This window comes from Dama dama, chromosome 5, assembly GCF_033118175.1.
Source record: "Dama dama isolate Ldn47 chromosome 5, ASM3311817v1, whole genome shotgun sequence".
NCBI classification, from domain to species: Eukaryota; Metazoa; Chordata; class Mammalia; order Artiodactyla; family Cervidae; genus Dama; species Dama dama.
The window spans coordinates 25,821,399-25,838,171 of NC_083685.1; the positions used below are offsets into that span (position 1 = coordinate 25,821,399).

The window sequence follows — 16,773 nt, forward strand, 5'->3', positions numbered from 1 at the left end:
TAGCTAATGAATTTTCTAATACATATGGAACAAGTGGCTCTTAAAGCTGTATAGAAAAATGTTTATCAAGCCAGTCACAGCATAGTTAGCTCATTAGCAAATGAGATGTGCTCTTTCCTGGTTCTTTTTCTGAAGTGGATTCAGGATTACCTTTGAACTTAATCATGTAGAGGACAAATAAGATAATAGATGATAAAAAATACAGCTTACCATACTGTCTCATTCTGTAACTAGCACTTTTTTAAAAACTTCATCTGGCAATGGCAGCTCAAGATCTTTGAACCCTTATCATCAGTTGTGATAAATCTGCAAATGGGTTAACTCTTAACCTTTGTCTGACATGTTGACAGAATTCAGACAGACTTGTTTCATGGAGGTTAGATAGTAAGTTCAGTGGTTGATCTTCCAGCACCAGTTTTTAAAAGATGATTCTAGCTTTTGGCACAGTGATCACTAAATTGAAAAAGACACCAGAGACAAATAATATTCAGTTTGTACAAAAGTAATTGTGGCTTTGGACCATGAATTTCAAGTCATCATCAGTTCAGTTCAGTTCAGTTGCTCAGTTGTGTCCAACTCTCTGTGACCCCGTTGACTGCCACACGCCACGCTTTCCTGTCCATCACCAACTCCTGGAGCTTGCTGAAACTCGTGTCCATCAAGTCAGTGATGCCATTCAACCATCCCATCCTCTGTTATCCCCTTCTCCTCCTGCCTTCAATCTTTCCCAGCAACAGGGTCTTTTCTAGTGAGTCAGTTCTTTGCATCAGGTGGCCAGAGTACTGGAACTTCAACATTAGTCCTTCCAATGAATGTTCAGGACTGATTTCTTTTAGGATTGACTGGTTTGATCTCCTTGCTGTCCAAGGGACTCTCACGAGTCTTCTCCAACAGCACAGTTCAAAAGCATTAATTCTTTGGCACTCAACTTTGTTTATGGTCCGTATCTCACATCCATACATGACTATTGGAAAAACCATAGCTTTGACTGAACAGACCTTTGTCAGTAAAGTAATGTCTCTGCTTTTTAATATGCTGTCTAAATTTGTTATAGCTTTTCTTCCAAGGAGCAAGTGCCTTTTAATTTCATGGCTGCAGTCACCCATCTGCAGTGATTTTGGAGCCCAAGAAAATAAAGTCTGTCAGTGTTTCCATTGTTTCCCCATCTCTTTGCAATGAAGTGATGGAACTGGATGCCATGATCTTTGTTTTTTGAATGTTGAGTTTTAAGCCATCTTTTTCACTCTCCTCTTTCATTTTCATCAAGAGGCTCTTTAGTTTCCTCTTTGCTTTCTGACATAAGGGTGGTGTCACCTGCATATCTGAGCTTATTGGTACTTCTCGTGACAATCTTGATTCCAGCTTATGCTTCATCTAGCCCAGCATTTCACATGATGTACTCTGCATATAAGTTAAATAAGCATGGTGACAAGATACAGCCTTGACATACTCCTTTCCCAATTTGGAACCAGTCTGTTGTTCTATGTCCAGTTCTAACCGTTGTTTCTTGACCTGCATATGGATTTCTCAGGAGGCAGGTCAGGTGGTCTGGTATTCCCCTCTCTTGAAGAATTTTCCAGTTTGTTTGTGAGCCACACAAAGGCTTTAGTGTCAGTGAAGCGGAAGTAGATGTTTTTCTGGAATTCTCTTGCTTTTTCTATGATCCAGTGGATGTTGTCTGTTTGATCTCTGGTTCCTCTACCTTTTCTAAATCCAGCTTGTACATCTGAAAGTTCTTGGTTCACGTACTGTTGAAACCTAACTTGTAGAATTTTGAGCCTTTGCTAATGTGGAAGATGAGTGCAATTTTGCGGTAGTTTGAACATTCTTTGGCGTAGCCTTTCTTTGGGATTGAAATGAAAACCGACCTTCTCCAGTCCTGTGGCCAGTGCTGAGTTTTCCAAATTTGCTGGCATTTTGAGTGCAGCACTTTAACAGTATCATCTTTTAGGATTTGAAATAGCTCAGCTGGAATTACATCACTTCCACTAGCTTTGTTCGTAGTGATGCGTCCTCAGGCCCATTTGACTCTGGACTCCAGGATATCTTGCTCTCAGTGAGTGATCACACCATCGTGGTTATCTGGGTCATTAAGATCTTTTTGTATAGTTCTTCTGTGTATTCTTGCCACCTCTTCTTAATATCTTCTGCTTCTGTTAGGTCCATACCGTTTCTGTCCTTTATTTTGCCCATCTTTGCATGAAATGTTCCCTTGGTATCTCTAATTTTCTTGAAGAGATCTCTAGTCTTTAATAACTAGGCTTCAACATACCTTTATTAACCAACATAGGGAGCATTCCAATCAGCACATTTTTGCCAATGAGAAATAAGTTTGTTTATTCCTATAGTGTAAAAATCTGTGCTTCGGAAGATGAACTCTTGGAAAGCATTTTCTGCCTTCTGCTGGCTGTGGAAGCATTTTGCCTATAGAAAGTTGTCAAGATGCTTGAAAAAGTGGTAGTCAGTTGGCACGAGGTCAGGTGAATATAGCGGATGAACCAAAACCTTGTAGCCCAGTTGTTTCACCTTTTGAAGCGTTGATTATATGATGTGAGGTTAGGCATTGTCGTGGAGAAGCGGGCCCGTTCTGTTGACTAACACTGGCTGCAGACTTGCAGTTTTTGGTGCATCTCAGCAATTTGCTGAGCATACCTTTCATATGTAATGTTTCCATTGGGATTCAGAAAACTGTAGTGGATCAAAAGAGCATCAGACGACCAGAAAAAGGTGTTTTTTGGCGCAAGTTTGTCTTTGGGAAGTGCTTTGGGGCTGCTTCTCGGTCTAAGCACTGAGCTGGTTGTTGCCAGTTATATAAAATCCACTTTCAATATTGTTGCATAGAATGATAGAAGACAATTCAAAACTACTCTTTGGTTTGCAGCCGGCTTGGGAGGCACCCGTTGATGGAGCTTTTCCGCCTTTCCAGTTTGCTTCCAAAGTAGAATGACCATAGAATGGTCGATGTTGAGTTCTTCAGCAGCGTCTGGCGTGACTGTAAGAGGATCAGGTTCAGTGATGCTCTCAGTTGGTCATTGTCAATTTCCGATGCCCGGCCACTGCTCTCATCTTCAAGTCTCTTGTGTCTTTTGTACAGCTTCTGCAGTGTACACTTGTCAACAGTTCCTGGGCCAAATGTATTGTTAATGTTGTAACTTGTCTCTGCTGCTTTATGATCCATTTTGAACTAAAAAAAATTTTGCTTGAATTTGCTTTTTGTGTAACATTTCTATAGTCTAAACTAAATATAAGCAGCAAGTAATAAGTCATTAGCAAAAAAACATAAAGCAAGAAATGTACATTAGAATGATGTATAACTACATTTATTTAAGAATGTATTCCAATATCAAATGGCAAAGTTCAACAGTATAAAACTGCAACTACTTTTGCACCAGCCTAATAGTAAGAAAGAACAGCTGTTGACTAGAAGAAGATAAAATGTTTCCATAGGAAGGCATCAAACATTGTTGTAGTGGTCAGAGATGAGCAGATCTGCCTCCTAAATCCTTAGAAGTCACTTCCCATTTGATGTGCTGTCAGAAGTGCAGGAAAACACATCAATTAAAATTTAAAGCTTGTCTTTGAAGTGCTAAAATTTATATAACTTTTTTTCTACTTTCTGTAGATTATTTCTTTTTTCTAAAAAGTAGAATAAATGAACTATTATGTATATATATATATATATATGTATGTATATTTTATGTCAAAAGTATTCATCTGACTGGTGATCTTTGAAATGTCTTTTCGCTGAAAACTCTGTTGCTGCCTGATCTGCAGCTGCTCTCCTGTGAATGAGAAGATCAGCTGCCACTCTGGAGGGAAATGATGCCCTAAGAAGTTGCGTTAAGAACTGGTCTTACTCTGGCAAAATGAAAACAGGCCAAGGGTCATCTCAGCTTGATTTCCCTGCTGCTGTTTTTAACCTCTGAAAATTCCTTGTGGACCCAAGCCATGTTTGACCTAGATTTCTTCCGAGTGTCAGAGGTTACTGTGACAAACGAGTGCTGGCATTTTTCTGTAGTTCATTTGAATAATCATGATCAGGGATGGGAAGAGTTGGTATATATCAGCAGCACATACAGAGAGGACACAGGTGAAAGTTGATTTAAACCTGAAGCAAGATCAAGGAAAATTCTCCCCTTCTCTGACTAGTACCGAATCTTACATGCCGGCTTGTTCTTCCACAAGTGACCTTTTAATGCTGACATACTTCAGGGTTCTGTGTCGGGTCCCCAGTTGCTATCTATTTACTCTTCAGGTGATCTCCAGTCTGTGCAAAGACTTGAAATAATAAGTTAACAGTTGGGTGGACTTGAAATATGTGAAAGAAATAAAGCATTCTTAAAACGTCTTAGTGGAAATTCAGTTTTAGTAATAAGTGATGGCTTAAATATTATATGTTGAAGAGATTATCTAGGAAATAGGGTGGGAGAAAAGGGCCTTTGGAAGGGAAGATCATGGTCAGTAACTTAAAAAATCTAATATTAAACAGAAATGAAAGTGCTGGTTCTTCAGATGTAGGGGAAAGTGTTAAAAGAACTGACAGGCTTTCTCTTATGTACTAAGAATATAGAAGAGGGAAATCCCACAGCTCTGTAATTAAGAATTATGCATTTTAAGGCCCTTTGGTGAAATAGAGAAATAGGAATACTTCTGAAATCACTACCACCTTTCTACTTGTATGTATACCCAAGTGAATGATATGTAAGCAGGGTGACTGTTAATAGACCCCTAATAAAAATAGTATGATAAAATAAGTAGTACAGATAAGTGGAGCAGAGCATGTTCCACTTAGAATTTTTTTTTTTCCCGGATGATTGGTAAAGAGTTGAGTGTAGGACAGAGTCAGTGGAAGCTAAAATTCATGGTCTCTTATTTCATGATAGTAGGTGGCCAGTACCTTGATTGTATGACAGGAAGAAGGAATGGGCAGGTGCAGTAGTCTTCTGGAGAGAGCAGTACTCCTGAAATGACTCTGATGGTACTACTGTCTTGTATGCTTAATGCAGATGTGATTTTGAGAATAAAGTTAGAGCTAAATTATCCAGGACAGCGATGCTAGGAGAGGATACAGGAAATGATAGAGAGGTCTTCAGGAGACAGGGACAGAAGTGCTCTCTAGTGAAGGGAACGCAAGAGGTCTGCTGTGGTCTAGAATTGTAGGGCTGACCTGGAGGCCAGAGACCTGCCTCACATCTGTTAGATCCTAGACATCAACATGTTTGGTCTCTTTACATATTGTAAATCTAATCTTAGCGATTACATGGTGGGCAGCCTGAAGATGGGGAACCTTAATACTGCTCAGTTGAAATTCAACTGCAAAGTAAACTTTCAACTTTCCCTAATTAACACTGTTCCATAGAGTGCACACATTTTCCCTCCCCCCTTTATTCTTAAAGTGAGACTTCTTTCATGAGCTCATCCTTACTATGAGTAGTTTTAGAGGAATTATGCTGTAGTGAAGACCTGGAGTTATACAGACTACTGTTTCTGAACCAAGAAGTCAAAAAATGAAGTAAATAGAAATGTGACAAAAAGTCGAAACTTAGAGCCTTACCATCTTGACCATTTAAGTTTTTAGGAGAAAAGATGAGTCTATAAATCACAACCTATTTTAGTAGGACCAGAAAGACAGTATGTTTTACTTGAAAACAGATACCAGCCTTGCTATTAGCATATATGCTTAGTTTTAAAAAGTGAAACTTTTTTGTCCATTAACATGTTACTAAAGGCATTTACTGTGAACAGCGATATCTTTCTTCCCTTAAATAGCAATATAACCAAGAAATCACTGACCTGAAGCAGCCGGTTTTGGTCAGTCAGCCCAAGAGGAGGAGAGGCCCTGGCGGCACGCTGCCAGGTCCAGCCATGCTTATCCCAGAGCTCTGCTACCTCACAGGTATGCTGACCTGTCTGCAGCGGGGGAGGCCACCGCGCAGTTCCCCTTCAGTTCTAGAAGCCTTAGACATTCCTTACCGCGCCCATCCCCCCACCACCCCGCCCTTAAAACTGGTTTGTCTCCTGGGAATTCTTTGACTCACCGCCACCCTACATTCCATGTAGTTAGACACGACTCTTGTTTCTTTAACTGTATACTTTTATTCTGTTTAAAGGTTTAACTGATAAAATGCGTAATGATTTTAATGTGATGAAAGACCTGGCTGTTCATACAAGACTAACTCCAGAGCAAAGGCAGCGTGAAGTCGGAAGACTGATTGATTATATTCATAAGTAAGTCATCTATGCTTTACTGGGGTATGTTTTCAGTTCTTTATTTTATGTGGGTTTGGAGGAGTGACTTTCTGGGGGGAACGACAGAAAGTAATTTTGTTTTTATTTGTATTCGCAGCATTCGGGGTGGGTTCTTTGTGTTTCTAAGTGAGGCTACTATTTGTCAGGGAATAATTAGCTCAGTTAGTGAAGAATCACCTGCAGTTCAGGGGATCTGGGTTTGATTTCTGGGTCGGAAAGATCTGCAGGAGAAGGGATAGGCTACCCACTCCAGTATTCTTGGGTTTCCCTTATGGCTCAGCTGGTAAAGAATCTGCCTGCAACGCGAGAGACCTAGGTTCAGTCCCTGGTTTGGGAAGAGCCCCTGGCGAAGGCAAAGGCTATGCACTCCAGTATTCTGGCCTGGAGAATTCCATGGACTGTACATGGGGTTGCAAAGAGTTGGACATGACTGAGTGACTTTCATGTTAAGTTAAACCTTGTAGCCCATGGTATTTCTAATTGTTAGAAAAAGAGAATAAAATAGAAAGTGAAATTGTTACAGCACTGTGTTTACTTTGAGGAGAAGATAGTTTGGGCATCAGAATTTTAAATTGAAGGATGTTGTGAAGGGAAACATAGAAAACATTAAAAAAGAAAAACATATTTCTGTGTTTCCTAGCTTTCTCACCAGTATTTCAACCCTGAAAGAAACATTGACATTTGTTATATATTGCAGTGGGTCTCTGTTTGCTTGTGTATATTAGTTTTTGCTGTTTCCTTACATTTAGTGATAAGCAAATATGTTAAATTTGCAGAGATGATAATGTGCAGAGGGAGCTTCGAGACTGGGGTTTGAGCTTTGACTCCAACTTACTGTCCTTCTCAGGAAGAATTTTGCAAGCAGAAAAGATTCATCAAGGTGGAAAAACAGTAAGGCAGTTCTTAAAAGTTGTCAGTGAAATCAGGTTTGGTTCAGAGTCACAATAAAGCAAGCACGAATAACCTAATTCCATGCCAGTGTAGTCCTTTCCTCTTTTCCCTGACCCACATCCTCTCTTTGTTGACTGATACGAATACAGGAGGAGGAAATGTGGGAACACTCAAGAAGGCGAAGCCTGTAGCTTGGTCTTCAAAACCATCTGTGAGACTGAGGTAAAAGGTGGCTTAATTTTTTAAATAACCTGAATTTTTTAAATTGAGGTATAGTAGAAGTCTCTTAAGTATCTAATTGGGTTGATATTTTGTCTGCCACTACAGTGAACTTTTACATGGAAAACTCCCAGTTTATTTAGCTTCATTTTTGCCTGGACCATTTGTTCGTTAGGGATACATGTATTTGCACACATACACACGTATATGGATGTATATATTTATATATATATATGAAATATTGTGATACCTTTTATATCTTATCTCCAGAAAAGGAAAGCAAGTATTCTAAAAATATGTTTTTGTGTAATTGAAACACTACAAGTACCAAAATTTTAAAAATCCTTTTCTAGAAAGCTGTGCTCTTTTGTTTTCGAAATGTTCTATGGGTAACAACCTAATCATGTAGCTTAATATTTTAATTACTATTGCTTTATTATCCTTTGTAGTAAATATGTATTCCTGTATAAGAGTTGCTTGGGAGGTGGGTAGGACATGTAAAAAGCAAGCTTTTTCCTCTGTGATAGATATAGGGCCCTGTACTTTGAGTTGTGTGTTAGCTTTCTGCCCTACTGTCAGATGTTTTCCTAGCTTGCCTTCAGTATCTGACACCTCAGTCATAAAGTCACTTAACTTTCAAGGCCTGGTTTTTTTATATCTACATCATAAGGTAAATAGCACCTATCCTTGTAAGATTTTATAAAAGATTAAAAAAAGAGCTACAGCTTAAGATACTGTTATAGCTGTTAATATGAATGTATTTTAAATAAAATTGCTGTAATCCTTTGGATATATTTTTCTTTTTCCTCACTTAGAGCATTTTGTCTATGACTGCAGTTCAAATTTAAAAGTAGTACTTTGAGATTTAGACTATGCCATAGTAGAATTATTGAAGAATTTTTGGCTTTATCCCTGAGAACTTACAATGGAATTTACAATGTCTCTGAACTTTCTTCTAGTTTGATTACAATCCACAATTTGCAGATTGGTCAAAAGAAACAAGAGGTGCACCATTAATTAGTGTTAAGCCACTAGATAACTGGTTGTTGATCTATACTCGAAGAAATTATGAAGCAGCCAATTCGTTGATACAAAATCTATTTAAAGTTACACCAGCCATGGGCATACAAATGAAAAAAGCAATAATGTAAGTTTATCAAATCATTTCTACTCTGAAAATTGATTCATAGTCATTTGGAAGGTGGGAACTCAAACTGTTAAAAACTATTAAAAACATTAGATTATATTAATTTAAAGATCTGATAAAGTTCCTTGTAGAGTGGATACAGAAATGTGTTCGAGTCACTAAGAATTGAGTGGGACAAAACACAGACTATTTCTCAAACAACTGCTGATGGGTGTGTTAGAAATCCTTTTAACTACATGGCTACTCCTGGTGTTATATTTTACCCGGAAGTGTTGCTTGTGTTGTAATCTGTGGGAACCTTTTAACACATAGTACATTTTTTTGGTTAACTTTTTCTGAATGTTGAATTACGTATTTCCATTCTAGGATTGAAGTGGATGATAGAACTGAAGCCTATTTAAGAGTCTTACAGCAAAAGGTTACGTCAGATACCCAGATAGTAAGTAGCTAGTTGATATGTAGGCAGTTGACCTGGAATCAGTTGTTGTAAATGGAGCATTGGTAAACCTTTGAACTTGAATTCAGTGTTAAAAATGTTATAATGAGGTTCCCAAACCAGTCACAAAATACATATTTTACCTTCCTAAGATAGCTCAGTTAATGCTGCCTTTAGTTGTGTGCCTAGGAGCTTGTGCACTGCAAATGATAAGGAAGGGATGGAAGAAAACAAAGCCATCTTAAATTTACCCAGACTCAAATGCTCTAATTCTAGAAAATTTCAGGGAGGGAGTGGGGAGGAGAAAAGGCACAAGAGCAGAAGTCAGTACTTGTTCAGCACATGTGGTACAATAATTAGTATATTTGTAGTTACACTTACATATAATCAGTAAGGTGGCAAAGACAAATTTAATGAAAAACAATATACCTGTATTGCGTTAAGCCTAAGAAATGAGTTGGTTTCTTGTAATGGATTCCTTTTAGTCCTTTGTCTCATACTTAAATGCCACAGGCAGAGTACTATTAGGTTGTCTTGAATAATAGAGACACCAAGGGTAGGGAAATTATTTTCATGGGGGCTATGGCAAGAAAAATAAGAATCTGGGAATATAAATAGGGGAATACAGCAGTAAGTTAGAGTTGGATTCAGCTCTAGAACTTAAATCCTCAGAATTTGGGCAAATGTAGGGGGCTTAGTTGGTTGGTTAATTTTCCAGCTTTTTTATGATGTAATTGACATTTAACATTGTGTGAGTTTAAAGTGCACAGTGTGATGATTTGATATATTGTGAATTGATGACCACAGCAGCATAAGTGAATATCACCATCATCTCATGTAATTGCAATTCTTCTTTGTATATGTGGTGATAACCTTTAAGATCCACTCTGTTAGCAGCTTTCAAGTATATAATGTATGTATAACTGTGATCACCATGCTGTACACTAGATTCTCAAAACTTTACTTTTTAACTGGAAATGTGTATCCTTTGACTAACCCCCATTTGGGACAGGAGTCTGTTTAGATCAGTCGCTTCGGTTTCCCCAGAATTGCCCATGAACTTCGAGGAAATTTCACAGTTTGATCATATTCCCAAGCCAGAGCTTTGAGAGTTGAAAAGCCGTGATTCTAGGTAGGGCATGAGTAAATGAAAATTGTAAGCATTTTAGAAAAGCTTTTATTTGTCCACCTGTAAGTTATCACTAACTTATTTTGCCCTATTCCCTACTTCTAAATTATTCCAAGCTGGTAATAGACCATATTTAACTAACTTCTCAAGTTTTAATGATACTCGGTTTTGAATTGTTTGCTTCACTTGATTTCGTTCTTAGTATATATTACTCAGTTGAGTGTAGTGAGCGTTATGGGCGTCCCTGATGGCTCAGCGGTAAGGAACCTGCTTGCAGTGCAAGAGACACAAGAGGCACAGGAAGATCCCCTGGAGGAGGAAATGGCAACCCACTCCAGTGTATTCTTGCCTGAAAAGTTCCATGGACAGAGAGGATCCTGACGGGCTACAATCCAAAGGGGTGCAAAGAGTTGGACACGACTGAGCACACAGTTACTCTCAATGAGCGTTGAATAAATGTTAACGCCATACTTAGTAGCTCCGTGGCAGAGATGGATAGTAAAGTATTAATATCAGTAAACGATTATGTGTCTCTGAATCACAGGGGGGTTTAGTTTCCTCTCTTCTTCTTTGAATTATCAGTTTCCTAATTCTTTATAATGAGGACGTTTTGTTTGTTTTTAGGTTGTTTGTCTGTTATCAAGTAATCGGAAAGACAAATATGATGCTATTAAAAAATACTTATGTACAGATTGCCCTACTCCGAGTCAGTGTGTGGTGGCCCGAACCTTAGGCAAACAACAGACTGTCATGGCTATTGCTACAAAGATTGCGCTGCAGATGAACTGCAAGATGGGAGGAGAGCTTTGGAGGATTGATATGCCTGTACGTTTGATTTAATTGGTAGATGTAAGTTTTGTTATTTTAAAAAATGTATTTTTATTGTATTGGCATTCCATTGTATCTAAAATTACGATGTTCTTGTTAAAGCTGAAGCTAGCGATGATAGTTGGCATTGACTGTTACCATGATACCACAGCTGGACGGAGGTCAATTGCAGGATTTGTGGCAAGCATCAATGAAGGGATGACTCGGTAAGTGGGCTCTGATAGAGGTAGATTAAGTGCTGAACATAGGCAAACAGGACATGAGTGTAGGGGCCAGAGTGTAGGGAGTACCGGAATTGTGTTAATTCTTTAACTTGGTTTCTTTTACGTTAGATCCAATAAAATCGTTAGGAAAGAAACCAGTTATTAGCTACTCTAACCATCTTTAATGCCCTTCACTGGTCCTTAATCTGTAGTGGTCAGGCTACATTCTAGGTTATTTCATTATTTGTATTTGGTGAGAGGATGCATCTCTTTAAATGTGACAATCTCTCAAAGCTTCTTTAATAAATTTATTACTTTGAATGTAATTTCAAGTTTCCATGTTAACTTTATTTTGGAAAATCCACTCAAGTTTACCCAGTCACTTGTATATCAACATAGTGAAATTACTTTTCAGTGCTTTTCTTAGAACTAATAGAATTGCCAAGAATAGGAAGAATGAAAATTGAAGCATTGATGTGTTGGCATTACTGATACTTGGGCGTATTTCAAGGTATCTTATCTTTAAGAAGAGTGTCTTTTACCAGGAGTATGGTAGTAATAGTATGCTTCTGTGTATTTTGAGGTGTAAACCTAGGAGGCATATCTGGCTATTACAACTTAAATTTTATTTCTGCCTCGGTGATGGAATTATGGGATTGATTTATAATGAAAAAAGAAAAACTTTGTCTATGAGGGATTTCCTGTATCTTGTTACCTCTGTTTAAGATTTCATCAAGGAAGTTAAAGATAATAAATTGCATAGATACAGAAAAATTCAAAAGTGAAAAAGTTCTGTATGGTTGTATTCTCACCTCAGTCATTTTTTCTCTGAATAGCTGGTTCTCTCGCTGTGTGTTTCAAGATAGAGGACAAGAACTAGTAGATGGGCTTAAGGTCTGCTTGCAAGGTAAGTCACCTGTTATGTTTCAGTCTGGCCTCCAAACTCCAGTCTTCAAGAAGTTATCTTAAAGCTGTGCTTCTGGGAAATCAAAGACCAAAAAAAACCTGTGCCTGGAGTTTGGTAGAAGCACATATTTTTTGTTCTGTGTTAATGTATTTAAAACTTCTCTGGTTTTCTTTCAGCTGCTCTAAGGGCTTGGAATAGCTGCAATGAATACATGCCTAGTCGAATTATTGTATATCGGGATGGTGTTGGAGACGGTCAGCTTAAAACATTGGTGAACTATGAAGTTCCACAGTTTTTGGATTGCCTGAAATCTCTTGGTAGAGGTTACAAGTAAGCATATGACATGTAAAGTGTTTCATTTTTATAAAATTGCATTTTGTATCTTTGAAAATAATGTCACAAGGTGGAAAAGTAAGTGAGAACCTAAGCTTATAGGTGCAATAGGACTTGAGGTAATGGAAGGGGTTGGGGGTGGGTGTCTCATGGAGACTTGTTTTGTAGAGGAGAGGCTAGAAATGTAGAGTGGAAGTTGTTTCAAGGAATGACACATGGAAACACCTTCACTGACCAGCCGCTGCCACTTTTCTCTCCTACAGCCTTGAAGTACGAGGGTCTGATTATCCCAATACAGCCATAGGCGTCCACAGCATTGGTTGAAATGAATCTTCCAGATAGTCTTAACATACTCTTTCTCTACCTCCTTGTACAACAAATACTTGTTTCATTTCTTTGACCTCAGCTGGACTGGTTTTTGATGGGTAGATGATTGGCATGTGTTTGGTGGACACCGTTACCCTCTGTCCTTTGAGGCTGTCTGCACGGCCGAGGGGAGCTATACTCATAACTGAATGCTACTCTGGCTCTCCTTTGAGACCTACATTGGTTTTTGCTTTGCTCTCCTACCAAGGTCGTTTGTTGGTTCTCTCTGGCAGTAAATTGCATGCCATGTCAAGATAGCTGTTCTAATAAGTTACATTGTTTAATTTTTTGCTGTTTTCTTTCTCCTATTGTAAGCAAGTTGAGATCAGGGACTGTTGTATTAAGGACTTAGTGCATAATATATTTTGTGTAGTTGATTTTTAAAGATGCTTAGAATATCCAGGAGGTATGTTTGTATGTGCTTGCACATGCATATTTGTTCAGTTGCTAGATCATGTCCAATGCTTCGTGACCCCATGGACTGCAGCACACCAGGCTTCCTTGTCTTTGACTATATTGTAGAGTTTACTCAAACTCATGTCGGTTGAGTTGATGATGCCATCCAACCATCTCATTCTCTGTCACCCCGTTCTTTTCTTGCCCTCAGTCTTTCCCAGCATCAGGGTCATTTCCAATAAGTTGGCTCTTCGAATCAGGTGGGTGGAGTATTGGAGCTTCAACTTCAGCACCAGTCCTTCCAATGAATATTCAGGGTTGATTTCCTTGGATTGACTGATTTGATCTCCTTGCTGTCCACTGGACTCTCAAGAATCTTCTCCAGCACCACTGTTTGAAAGCATCAATTCTTTGGCACTCAGCCTTTATGATCCAGCTCTCACATCCGAACATGACTACTGGAAAAACCATAGCTTTGAATATATGGACCTTTGTCAGCAAAGTAATGTCTCTGCTTTTTAATATGCTTTCTAGGTTTGTCATAGCTTTTCTTCCAAGGAGCAAGTGACTTAGTTTTGTGACTGCAGTCACCATCCACAGTGATTTTGGAGCCCAAGAAAACAAAATCTGACACTATTTCCACTTTCTCCCCAACTTTTTGCCATGAAGTGATGGGAGTGGATTCTATGATCTTTATTTTTTGAATGTTGACTTTTAAACCAGATTTTTCACTCTCCTCTTTCACCTTCACCTAAAGGCTCTTCAGTTCCTCTTCACTTTCTACCGTTAAAGGGTATCATCTGCATATCTGAGGTTGTTTGTATTTCTCCTGGCAATCTAAATTCCAGCTTGGGAATCATCCGGCCCAGCATTTCTCATGATGTACTCTGCATATAAGTTAAATAAGCAGGGTGAACAATATACAGCCTTAATGTACTCTTTCTCAATTTGGAACCAGTCTGTTTTTCCATGTCCAGTTCTAACTGTTGCTTTTTGACCTGCATACAGGTTTCTCAGGAGGTAGGTAAGGTGGTCTGGTATTCCCATATCTGTGAGACTATTCCACAGTTTGTTTTTATCCACTCAGTCAAAGGTTTTAGCGTAGTCAATGAAGCAGAAGTAGATGTTTGTTTTTTTGTTTTAATTCCCTTGCTTTTTCTTTGAGCCAGAGGATCTCTGGATCCAGTTTGACCTCTGGTTCCTCTACCTTTTCTAAATCCAGCTTGTACATCTGAAACTTCTCAGTTCATATAGTTGAAGCCTAGCTTGAAGGATTTTGAGCATAATCTTGCTACCATGTGAAATGAGTGCAGTTGTATGGTAATTTGAATATTCTTTGTCATTGCCTTTCTTTGGGATTGGAATGAAAACTGACCTTTTCCAGTCCCGTGGTCACTGCTGAGTTTTTCAAATTTGCTGGCATATTGAGTGGCGCACTTTCACAGCATCATCTTGTAGGACTGAAATAGCTCTGGAATTCCATCACCTCCATGAGCTTTGTTCACAGTAATGCTTCCTAAGGCCCATTTTACTTCACACTGCAAGATGTCTGGCTCTAGGTGAGTGACTCCACCATCGTAGTTATCGGGGTCATTAAGAGCTTTTTGTACAGTTCTTCTGTGTATTCTTGTCACCTCTTTTTAATATCTGCTTCTGCTTCATGCACATTTAAAGACTGATTATTTTTGCCAAACCTTTTCAGCAGCGTTTGTTATCATATAGAAAATGAGGGTCTTGAAAGTCATTTGACAGTATCTGGGCTCCATGTGATTTATGTGGCCCATGGGATGAGCATTAAGAACTTACTTCTAGCTAAATTGAAGGGTCCTTCCAAGTCTTTTTTGGCCGAGTTCTGAAAGAACCCCTCTGAGTGTTAAACGTTTCTTAAAATGTGATCATTATGCCAGTAAGTTCTCAGAGCAAGTCAAGGATGTTTTTTTATCTCTTTTGAAGTAATTGAGTTTCAGATTAAAATGCCAGTAGCATTTTAAAATATTTTGTAAATGAACGTTAATGTTCTTTCCTATCCTCTTAAACTTCTTAATGCTTATATTTTTATTGGTATTTTGTTCTACTTTGTAAAGTTTCGTAAGTCTTAATTTGTTTTTTTCCTTAGAAAAAGGAAAGTTGCAGGGAGGGAGGATTTAAATTGATTGCTTGTGCTGGTGCCTAACAGACCATTGCATGCAGTAGATGTCACATCGTGGATTGTGCTGTTATTTGGGGGTTGCAGAAATTAGTGATCAAGGCAACATGTCCTAAAATCAGTTAGGTTGATCCCAGCTTCGCCTTCATCTGTGAAACGGGATGCAACTCACCAAGGCTGCTGAAAGAAATGTCCGAATGCTCAGTGTACTTCATACAATACCCAGTAGGCTCTCAATAAATAGTAGGTACTTCATCTAAAAACAGTTTAGAGTTGCATATAAAGTAAAATAATATCTGAGAATTACCCCTTACTTTTAAGAAACACAGTTTGAACTTTAATATTTGCTGTTATCTTTAGAACCTCAATATATGTTTTTGAATTGAAATGTTGATAATTAGCTTTTTATAAAGATGTGTCATGGATTAGCTGATTTAGGACGTTTGGTTAAGAACAAATCAAAAAGTCATTTCAACATACTTGTGACTTTCTATCACCACATTTGCTAAATCATTTCTTGAGATGTCCCAGGACTAAAATCTACTTTGTCTTTTGGTTCCTGAGACTGTGGCTTTGTAATATGCAGATCTCTTGTTGCTGGGCAGTAGTGGCTCTACATGGGGAAATAGTGGTATTTCTAAAAATGTCCTCCATTTACTGAAGTAAAATTATCTTCCTATCCCTTGTATATTTGCTTACTGCTTCCATGAAGCAGCTGGTTAGGTTTAGCAATGAGTGGAAGTTCCCAACTGGAATCTTCTGGACCATCAGTCTAGACAGTATACTGTGAACTACCTACCTGAGTCAAACAGTACCAGGCAGGTCCATACTGCATGCGAGGTCCTCTGCTTTTGTTTTTAGAACAAAGTATATTTGTGCTCTTAAGGAACTAATGTAGCTAGAAAAAGAGCAGAGGAAAGTTGAGGTATTGAAAATCATAATTTATCAAATGCTTATTATAGCACTAAGTGCTTAATATGTTCTAGTGCATTTATTCCCAAGTGCACTTGTGTATACAGTGTGATTGTATCAGACAGTGAATCTGAAATGAACCTTTAAGAGATGGTTGGAAAGGGTGTTCAAGCTCAATACAACCTGCCAGTTAAAGCGCTGTCCTCAGGAGAGCCAAGAAGCTTGTTAGAGGCAGTGGATCTAATGTGACACAAAGCTGAAACCTCACTAGGGGAGAGGAGTATTTAGTCTCTTTTCATAGGAAAGAAGCCACCTGAATGGGGTTGGGAAGGGAGAGGGTGACAGAGAAGTTCTTGTATTGCTGAGGATAAGCTGAGGAGTGATTGAGTGTGAGAGACAGAGACACAGAGATTCCCTGATACATTGTCAACTAGTCATTTTGAAAAGCAGATTAGATTTTGAGACTACTCAAATTAGCTTACTTGTCAAAGATTTTACTTTCCACGGGCTTCCCAGGTGGTGCTTGCTAGTGGTAAAGAATCTCCCTGCCACTGCAGGAGACACAAGAGACATGGGTTTGATCCCTGGGTGGGGAAGGTCACCTGGAGTAG

At 38.7% G+C, this 16,773-nt stretch overlaps 1 protein-coding gene across 12 annotated transcripts in view; it reads left to right on the forward strand.

Moving 5' to 3' along the window:
• Positions 1–16,773, forward strand: part of PIWIL1 (piwi like RNA-mediated gene silencing 1) — a 34,987-nt gene that overhangs the window by 14,449 nt on the left and 3,765 nt on the right. For 10 of the 12 annotated variants that reach the window (XM_061142118.1, XM_061142116.1, XM_061142119.1 and 7 more), the window contains 9 exons: positions 5,770–5,896; positions 6,111–6,228; positions 7,026–7,140; positions 8,319–8,506; positions 8,873–8,945; positions 10,696–10,896; positions 11,002–11,105; positions 11,939–12,009; positions 12,186–12,339. In XM_061142118.1, coding sequence (XP_060998101.1) covers positions 5,770–5,896; positions 6,111–6,228; positions 7,026–7,140; positions 8,319–8,506; positions 8,873–8,945; positions 10,696–10,896; positions 11,002–11,105; positions 11,939–12,009; positions 12,186–12,339 — 1,151 coding nt within the window. Of the gene's footprint in view, positions 1–5,769; positions 5,897–6,110; positions 6,229–7,025; positions 7,141–8,318; positions 8,507–8,872; positions 8,946–10,695; positions 10,897–11,001; positions 11,106–11,938; positions 12,010–12,185; positions 12,340–12,605; positions 14,321–15,280; positions 15,557–16,773 lie in introns of those variants that run through there. The other 2 variants (XM_061142122.1, XM_061142123.1) reach the window with 2 other exon arrangements.